Source organism: Camelus dromedarius, chromosome 4 (genome assembly GCF_036321535.1).
Source record: "Camelus dromedarius isolate mCamDro1 chromosome 4, mCamDro1.pat, whole genome shotgun sequence".
Lineage (NCBI taxonomy): Eukaryota > Metazoa > Chordata > Mammalia > Artiodactyla > Camelidae > Camelus > Camelus dromedarius.
Window position 1 is genome coordinate 51,451,601 of NC_087439.1, and position 10,231 is coordinate 51,461,831.

General features: G+C 33.0%; 1 protein-coding gene across 1 annotated transcript; it reads left to right on the forward strand.

Annotated features, from left to right (window-relative positions):
• Nucleotides 1-1,530: 1,530 nt before the first annotated feature.
• Nucleotides 1,531-9,019, forward strand: PJVK (pejvakin). Its single transcript, XM_010991367.3, has 6 exons — nt 1,531-2,000; nt 2,747-2,942; nt 3,472-3,613; nt 6,701-6,818; nt 8,421-8,519; nt 8,710-9,019. Exons 1-6 carry the CDS (start codon nt 1,790-1,792, stop codon nt 9,000-9,002), a joined length of 1,059 nt encoding a protein of 352 aa, XP_010989669.1. The 5' UTR covers nt 1,531-1,789; the 3' UTR covers nt 9,003-9,019.
• Nucleotides 9,020-10,231: the final 1,212 nt, after the last annotated feature.

Here is a 10,231-nt window from a genome sequence, read left to right on the forward strand (position 1 = left end):
AGTGCAAAATTTCCAGAGAGCCTCCCTGAGCCTGGGTGCGAAGTCTGAGACTCGCGGTATATGGACTCCTGAGGGCTGCGGTGGGCTCCTGTCCAGGAGGCCGGCCTTTAGGTGCTCGCGGGAGCGTCCGGAGATCCACTTTTCTCCCCCCAGGGTGGGCTCCATTGTCTTCGAGGCTTAGGTTGAGTGGTAAGTGCTGGGCTAGCAGATACCAGCAAGGCACATTAGGTGTAAAAGAAGGCTTTTCTGTTGACCCGATTCCAATTAAATACTGTTTCTGCACACTTGTGGTGGTTGTAATGGCGTTTGCCTGGGATGCGCCACCTTTGGTGGGAATCACACGGCGACATTAGATGTATCATTTCTAGGGGTTTTTCTAGCCATTTGCAGAAATGACTCCTTGTGCTTTTTCGTTATTTTGGAAGATAGTCTTGCAGTAATGCTATTCAGACGAGGAGACATTATTAAAAACTATATATAAGCCATACTATAGAAACTATATATATAAACCATATATATGTAAACGATATATAAACCATATATATATAAACTATATGTATAAACCATATATAAACTAAACCATATATATGAAGAATATATACAAACTATATATAAACTATATGTAAACCGTATATATAAACTATATATATATGTAAACCATAAATATATATAAATAAACCATATATATATATACATACATATATATAGGTGACTCTCAAACCTGGATACTTGAAAGCAAAATGAAAAGAATGTCCAGAATCAAATCAAAGGGACATTTGAATTAAGCCTGTTCTTCTTCCTCCCCCTCATCCCTGTATATATGTATATATCTTGATTACTATCCACTGTTATGTTTTAATGAATCTTATTGTAAGTACCACATAGCCACTATTTCAAAACATGTTGTCCATAACTGGCAGTCGGTAGCAGTGCATTATTTCAGGACTCAGATTTGTTTCTAAAAAGTTTTAGCCATACAATTCCTTAAAAACACGCGTAAACTTTATGTAGCTCTTTTACAGTTTGAGTAACTAGGATAATATGGATGAAATGAAAAGAAAACAAGTACATCTGGATCTCATTTCCTAGAGATGTCTATGTGCCAGCTTCAGAGTAAGAAACCTGTTGAATGAGAGTTTATACTTGTATGGCTTTAATTTAGTATTTTATAAAATTATACATATAATTGTTTCCTTATATTTGTGAATTTATCTTTATATTAATCACTTGGTTTTGTAAGTATATAAGGAAAGTGAATGAAATGTTCAAAGAAGGAACTATATACCATGAGGATTCAAAACAGTACTTTTCTGTTGCCAAAATTGGCATGATGGACTTGTGAAGGAATTCCCTTTGGACTAGATCCACTGTAGATGGTGTCCAGGGTTAATGCCAGTGGCTAAATTGCATTGTTCCCTACGGGGTTATACGCTTCCTTCAAACCTGGCACACCACTATTAACTGTGACCCTCATCAAGGACATTGGTGATATTTTAAAATTACTAGTTTTTTGTGTATATTTTAGTGTTATAGACTGCAGTTCCCAATTAGACTTGCTTTAGGATATCAGTTTACACTGTTAATCTATAATTTATTACTTGAGCACACCAGGGGAGGCAGTGTTGTGAATTGTACACTGGTAAGCTATTTAATGAAACCGTGCTTTGTATTTTTAACGTGTATAATTATATTTAAACTCAAGCAAGACTTAGGCTTGTCTGACTCCCTTTGAATATATGGATTTGTTATCTGAGGGTTGCAGCTGATGGCGTTTTGATACCATATTAATATGTTTGCTGCTGCTACCAAGAGCTTTGTCAAGCAAGTTGGAGATGGAGGAAGATTAGTTCCTGTTCCAAGCCTCAGTGAGGCTGATAAATACCAGCCTCTGAGTCTGGTGGTAAAAAAGAAGCGATGTTTCCTGTTTCCTAGATATAAATTTACTTCAACACCTTTTACACTGAAAGATATTCTTTTAGGAGACAGAGAAATTTCTGCAGGTAAGTTTAAATGTCTGTGAGTGACTACCCATTCAGCTGTATCATTGGTAATCTAAACGTAGACTGTATATGCTTCTTACGTTTGTAATATTTACATATTTTTATTAATGAAAGCAACTTTTATTATTGTGGCAGTAATAATATTATTCAGATTAACAATGCCTAAAGTTTGTATAATATCAAATCTCTCATTGGTTGAATAATTTTCAAGTGAATAAAATTATTTACCATATAATTTAATTACAGTTATTTTAGGAATTATTTCACCAAATCAACTTAGAATATGACATAACAATATATTTCTTCATCTATAAAACGAGGGTATTACTTAATCTTACCTATCTCACATGGTCAAATGAGAGAAAATAATTTCTATTTATTTTTTGATTCAGTTATTATGGTTGGTAAACTGAAATGTATTATAGGCTAGATTAGGAAATAAATTGACATTTTAACAAATTTTTTCTTATAAACACTAATTTTCCTCTCAGCTAGCCAGTGGATCATGATGCTTAAGTATTCTGCTAGCTGAACAGAGAATTTGAGTTCATTTAAAGTACTCTGTATATTTATTTCTTCTTCTTGTCAGATTAATTCAATTTCTCTTTTCAATTGTGATTTGAAACGTTGCCTTTCTCAACATTTGGGTAATCAAGTTTTAAATAGTAAACTAACATGTTACTGTATATAATTTACTATAGACGAATTCAAGACATTTAAAAAATATTGATTTCTTTTCCTTAAAGGTATTTCATCTTATCAGTTACTGAATTATGAAGATGAATCAGATGTTTCACTCTATGGAAGGCGAGGCAACCATATTGTGAACGACGTTGGAATTAACGTTACTGGATCAGATTCAATTGCAGTAAAAGCTTCATTTGGTATAGTAACCAAACATGAAGTGGAGGTATCAACGTTACTCAAGGAAATTACTACACGGTCAGTATAATAAGTCTTAATATACTTTGATGTTGTCATTAAATATTTTAATTATATAAACTTCATTACAAAGAATGCTTAAAACATTCATGTTATAGTTTACTATTGTGCTTTATTTATTTGACTTGTTTGAAATACTACAAATTAGTAATATATCCAAATTTTGGGTAAGTGTGGATATCCAAAATCATTCTGTTTAAACAGAATATTTAATTGTTCTGCAGAATCGCTTTGGCTCTGCACACATTTGCTAAATTATCAGATTAAAAGAATTCATGAATCTGCTTGCAACAAATATACTAAGAGTCTCTTCCAACAGACTCCTATAATAAGCATGTTTTAAGAAAATGGAAAGGAGAGGCAGATAATTAAATTTCTTTTGTGCATTCTTCCTGATTTATATTAGGGCTGCCTTGATTTACTTTTAAACAAGGTAGATCATGAATAATAACACATGATAAGCAAAATATGTATTTGATTATATGTAATTAGATGTTATAGATTCTTGAGAATGTCTTCTTTATTTTAGAAAAATTAATTTTGACCACAGTTTGATACGTCAGTCAAGGAGCAGCAGAAAGGCAGTATTGTGTGTGGTCATGGAAAGCATTCGAACCACACGACAGTGCTCACTGTCTGTGCACGCTGGAATTCGTGGGGAAGCCATGCGGGTAAACCACATTCATCAGACTTCTCTTACTAAAAAGCTGCAATAGGAATTTTGTTTTAAAGTACTCAGCTTATAATTAGACCTGGGTATTTTGTCAAATGTTAAGATTAAAGAGCTGCAGTGTATATAGAATTTTTCACAGTAATGATTTTATTTTAGAATGTGAAAAAAATCCAAGAAAATTTGAATTATAAATGTGTAAAATAATGCAAACAGAACACTAATCCTTGTGAAATAATGTGCACAATGGAGTCCCTCCTATTACTATTTATGTATATATTTTTTAATTGAAGTATGGTTGATTTACAATGTTGTGTTAGTTTCTGGTGTACAGCATAGTGATTCAGTTATACATTTTTTAATCATTTTTTTCATATTATTTTTCATTATAGATTATTATTAGATATTGACTATAGTTCCCTGTGCTATACAGTAGGACCTTGTTGTTTTATCTATTTTATATATATAGTAGTTTGTATCTGCTAATCCCAAACTCCTAATTTATCACTACCCCCTTCCCTCCAGTAACCATAAGTTTGTTTCCTATGTCTGTGAGTCTCTCGCTGTTTTGGAAATAAGTCCATTTGTGCATTTTTTTTTGATTCTATGTATAAGTGATAGCATGATATTTGTGTTTCTCTGTCTGACTGACTTCAAGTGGTATGACAATCTCTAGGTAAATCCATGTTGCTGCAAGTGGCATTAGTTCATTCTTTTTTATGGCTGAGTAGTATTCTATTGTATAAATATACTACAACTTCTTTATCCAGTCATCTGTTAATGAATATTTAGGTTGTTTCCATGTCTTGGCTATTATAAATAGCAATACTGTGAACATTGAGGTGAATGTATCTTTTTGAATTAGGGTTTTCATCTTTTCTGGATATATGCTCAGGAGTGGGATTGCTGGATCATATGGTGACTCTATTTTTATTTTTTTAAGGAACCTCCGTACTGTTCTCCATAATGGCTGCACCAAATTACATTCCTACTAAAAGTGTAGGAGGGTTCCCTTTTCTCCATACCCTCTCCAGCATTTATTATTTGTGGATTTTTTTTAATGATGGCCATTCTGACTGGTGTGAGGTGATACCTCATTGTAGTTTTGATTTGCATTTCTCTGATAATTAGCAATGTTAAGCATCTTTTCCTGTGCTTATTGGCCATCTGTATGTCTTCTTTGGAGAAATGTCTATTTAGGTCTTCTGCTCATTTTTTGATTGAGTTGTTTGTTTTTTTGTTATTGAGTTTTATGAGCTCTTCGTATATTCTGGAAATTAAGCCCTTGTCAGTTGCATTGCTTGTAAATATTTCCTCCAAATCTGTAGGTTGTCTTTTCATTTGGTTTATGGTTTCCTTTACTATGCAAAAACTTGTAAGTTTGACTAGGTCCTATTTGTTTATTTTTACTTTTATTTCTATTTCCTTGGGAGACTGATCTAGGAAAACATTCTACAATTTATGTCAGAGAATGTTTTGCCCATGTTCTCTTCTAGGAGATTTATGGTGTCCTGTCTTATGTTTAAGCCTTTAAGCCATTTTGAGTTTATTTTTGTTTATGATGTGAGGGAGTGTTCTAACTTCATTAATTTACATGTGACTGTCCAGCTTTCCCAACACCACTTGCTGAAGAGACTCTCTTTTCTCCATTGTATATTCTTGCCTCCTTTGTTGTAGATTAATTGACCTTAGGTATGTGAGTTTATTTCTAGTCTCTGTTCAGTTCCTTTGATCCACATATCTAATTTTGTGCCAATACCACATTGTTTAGATTACCGTTGCTTTGTTGTATTGTCTGAAATCTAGAAGGGTTATGCCTCCAGCTTTGTTCTTTTTTCCTCAGTGTTGCTTTGGCAATTCTGGATCTTTTGTGATTCCATGTAAATTTTAAGATTATTCTAGTTCTGTGAAAAATGTCATGGGTAATTTGATAAGGATTGCGCTAAATCTATAGATTGCTTTGGGTAATATGGCCATTTTAACAATATTCTTGACATCCAAGAGCATGAAGTATGTTTCTGTTTATTTAAATCATCTTCAGTTTCCTTTATCAATGCTTTATAGTTTTCAGCATCTAAGTCTTTCACCTCCTTGGACAGGTTTATTTCTAAATATTTTATTTTTTGATGTGATTTTAAAAGGGATTTTTATAACTTTCCTGATATTTTATTGTTAGTGTAAAGAAATGCAACAGACGTCTGTATGGTAATCTTGTGTCCTGCTACCTTGGTGAATTCATTTATCACCTCCTATTAGTATTTAAATGTTGTTTTAAGAATAAAAATTGAGTGCTTATGTTGAATTCTTATATTTTTAAGTAATGTGGTTCATACTTGAGTTTTTAAAAGTTGAATTTATATTTTTACATTAATTTTTGTAAAATAACATTGTCAATAGTCAAACATACTTCATTCATTGTTAAATCCTTTAAAAATCTTGAAAGTTATATGTTTAATTTTTAGCTCCATTATACTATTTGTCCTTGTCATTCACCTAATAATGATACACAATAATGACTTGATTTGTTTTATGAAAATCAATTATTAGAAAGATAGGGTACAATGATAATTTTTCAAGTCTTTGCAAATGAAGTTTCTGTTCAGTGGCTACATTTAGGTGCCTACCCAGTCATTTAATATTGGCTCATTTGGGAGGCATGAACTGAAATATACATTTACTTAATTGTTGGTGATTGCTTGGAAAAGCTACTGAAAGCTCTGGGGGCTTTGGAACAGTGGACAGAGTAGGCTAAAAACAACTGTAGCAATTAAAGGCAATAGGTTTGCTGTTGAAAGAAAAAGATTTCTATGTCAGGGAGCATTACTGTTGTGGTAGCACTAATCATTGGCTCTGATACAAAGTAAATGTGAAAGTGGTGAGAGGTATTTCCTAAGGTAGATCATGAATCCTCATTGGATCATTTATTTGGATCTCTGTTATACGAAGTTTAATTCAAGTAGGACAGTTCTTTACTTGGAGAGGTGTTTTTTCTTGTTTTTGGTAGGATTGTAAAAAATGTTTTGTTTCTCCAAAAATCTATCTTTACATGTTATGCTCCTTAATGATGTTATTTATTTATTTAATATAGTTTCATTTTATGGATGAACAGAATCCCAAGGGAAGGGACAAAGCTATTGTTTTTCCAGCACACACAACCATAGCTTTCAGTGTTTTTGAACTCTTCATTTACTTGGATGGTGCCTTTGGTGAGTGAATGATTTGCATGAAACACTGAAATGATTATATTTTTAAAGAAGGATTTAATGAGAATCCCTGTCTCTGATTCTCCTTTCTCAATACCTCATAGGAGAAGAGTGATGCTGTAAGTACTGTCAGTCTTGTGCTTGGGCAAAATAACCCAGAAAGACCCTTCAATCCCCTTACCTATTACCTCTTTCCTGCTTCTTGGTGAAGGTGGTAGACTTCTCACCATACCACGTACATTTATGAATAGGAGGTGGAATACATTCCACTGACAGAGTATTTTCTTGACATGGGAACATAAAAAATGACCTTCCAATAGGTAGTTTTTGATGATAAATAGAGTAAGTAGACAGTAAGATGCCTCAAGGTGTCAGAGCACCCAAACTAGGATACCCAAAGACAACTTTTCTTCACTTTTTCCTATCATAGACCCAGCTCCCCTCACCCCAGACTCTCGCTTAAAAAACCCTTAAAGGTACAAGTGCTTCCCCTAAAATTGTCACCTTATATAATACTTCAGTGCAGCTTCTACATTTCACAGGTTTTAAGGTTAGGAGACCCATCAGCTCAAGTCTAGGTGTAGCCCGAAGGACTAGGCAAGGGAGCCCCTTAGCCATGGTCATTTATAAACATTTTTAGACCTGTTTTTGTTTCTGCAGTTCTGTTGGAGGGAATAGAGTATCCAGAAAAAAAATACAACATGCTAATTAAATTCTATTTGGGATACTAAAGGCTGTAGGTTTTTACAATTATATTGATCATTAGGAGAAGTATAAACTGATAGAAATGATACATCCATCAAAATTTTAAATGTATATATGTATGTATTTTAGCCTTATTTACATTTTTAGGAATTTATCCTACAGATAAACTTACATATATATGAAATGATATGGGTATAAGGGTATTCAGTTCATAATAGCAAAAGATTGGAAATAACCTTGAGCTATATTATCAGCAATTGGTTAAATAATGGTGAACCCACACAACAGAATACTATGAAGCCATTAAGAATTAGGTAGCACTTAAGATCCTGATATAGAATAATCTTTATGATTTTTTTTTATTTAATTATTTATTTTTTTGTTTGTAGGGGGAGGTAATTAGGTTTATTTGTTCATTTTTTTTTTTTTAATGGAGTTACTGGGGATTGAGCCCAGGACCTCATGCATGCTAAGTTCCCACTCTATCACTGAGCTATATGCCCTCCCCTCTTCTATAATATTTTAAAGAAATGTGTATCTAACTACTGGAGCCCAAAGAATTTTATATATATATACATACTTACATACATGCATACAAATTCCTTTATGCCTGTGAAATATATAGAGTATTTCTGGAAGTATTCACAGTGTAAATACTTGTAAAACTGGGGTGTAAAACTGAGGTTAGGGTCAGCGCAGACTAGAGACTTATTTATCACTGCATCTTTTTTTTTGTACTCTTGAATTTTGTATGATGTAAATATTACCTTTTCCAAAAATACATAAAATTTAACTTAAAAAAATAGAATGAATAGCATGTATCAGCATTCAACCACAACTTAAACTCCTAATAAAATGAATTGTTCAAATTATAACACCTTCTAAAATTCTTTTTTATAGACCTTTGTGTCACTTCTGTGTCAAAAGGAGGATTTGAAAGGGAAGAAACAGCAACGTTTGCACTACTGTACAGATTGAGAAATATACTATTTGAAAGAAGTATGTCCACTGAAGATTTTTTTCTTCTCAGATTAACACGAGATTATATATTCAATAATCCTGTCTTTAAGGGAGAATTCAAATTTAAAAACCATATTTAATGATGGTTTAGATTCACATATTTATAAATGCAGCTTGGCTATGTATTTTTTATTTGATTTCTAACACATTTCTGTTTTTGTCTCTTTAGATAGAAGAGTGATGGACGCCATTTCTCGTTCACAGCTTTACTTAGATGATCTTTTTTCTGACTACTATGACAAACCTCTCAGCATGAGTGATATTTCACTCAAAGAGGGGACTCATATCCGAGTTAATTTACTTAATCACAATATTCCAAAAGGACCTTGTATACTCTGTGGAATGGGGAACTTTAAAAGAGAGACCGTTTATGGATGCTTTCAGTGCTCTGTTGATGGGCAGAAGTATGTGAGACTTCATGCAGTTCCTTGTTTTGATATTTGGCACAAGAGAATGAAATAAAGTGGAAAGTGAATGTACCCTTCTGGTATTTTAGGTGCAACCATGCTACCCACCTTTTCAAAATTATCCAGGTTTGCTTTGATGAATTATAGCCAATTAAAGAGGGAAAGGAGCAAGAAATTGACCTGTCGGGGCATCATTTTTCCCATCTCTAAAGAGGAGATGATAATGGTGTCTACCTCATAAATTGTCATGAAGGTTAGTAATATTGTTTATACTGAAAAAGGTTTAAATATAAAATTCAGAATGTAGACATTCCTTCATAAAATCTATCAGTCACTTTAGAAGTATATTTTGGGATTTAGTCTGTCATTTTAGATAATTTTTTGCATAGAGATTTTCTAAATACCAATTTTATTTTAAATTAGCTTTTAATTTAGCGTTTCAGGATGATAAGAGTACACAGGATGATAAAAGTACACAAAAAGCACCTTATGGTGCTTTAACTATTGCCCTAGGTCTGGTAAAGTGAGAAAAATATGTTAATAATTTAATGTAATCCTAAATGTTTAATTGTGGTATCACATTATAAGCACACTGAGCTCAGTGCAGGGTTTTGTGTACACAGTTAAGGGTGACCGATAGTAACAGCCTGCTGTTCTGTGATGAACATATATAGGTGCTTGCTAGTACTGTCTTCATAAAAACTCACTACTGTCATTTTAAAGTTAAGGCAGCTGGGACACGTTTCTTTTTTCCTTTGAAAATGTTTAAAACATTTAAAATATTCAGTTCTGAGAGATCTTTTTCATCTGCTGTGTAAGATATCTAAAACTTTTTCTATACACAAACAACTTAAATTCTTCATTTGCTATGCATCATTATTAAAATAATTACAAAAATACTGTGTTAAAGTTCTAGAACTCCATCATCAAAAAGTTTACAAATAATAAATGCTGGAGAGGGTGTAGAGAAAAGGAACCCTCCTACACTGTTGGTGGGAGTGTAAATTGGTGCAGCCACTGTGGAGAACAGTGTGGAGTTTCCTTAAAACTAAAAAGAGTTACTATATCATTTAGTAATCCCACTCTTGGTTATATATCTGGAGAAAACTCTTAATTCGAAAAGATACATGCACCCCAATGTTCAAAGCAGAACTATTTACAATAACCAAGACATGGAAGCAACCTAAGTGTCCATCGACAGATAAATGGATAAAGAAGATGTGGTATATATACACACACACACATACACACAATGGAATACTACTCAGCCATAGAAAAGAATGA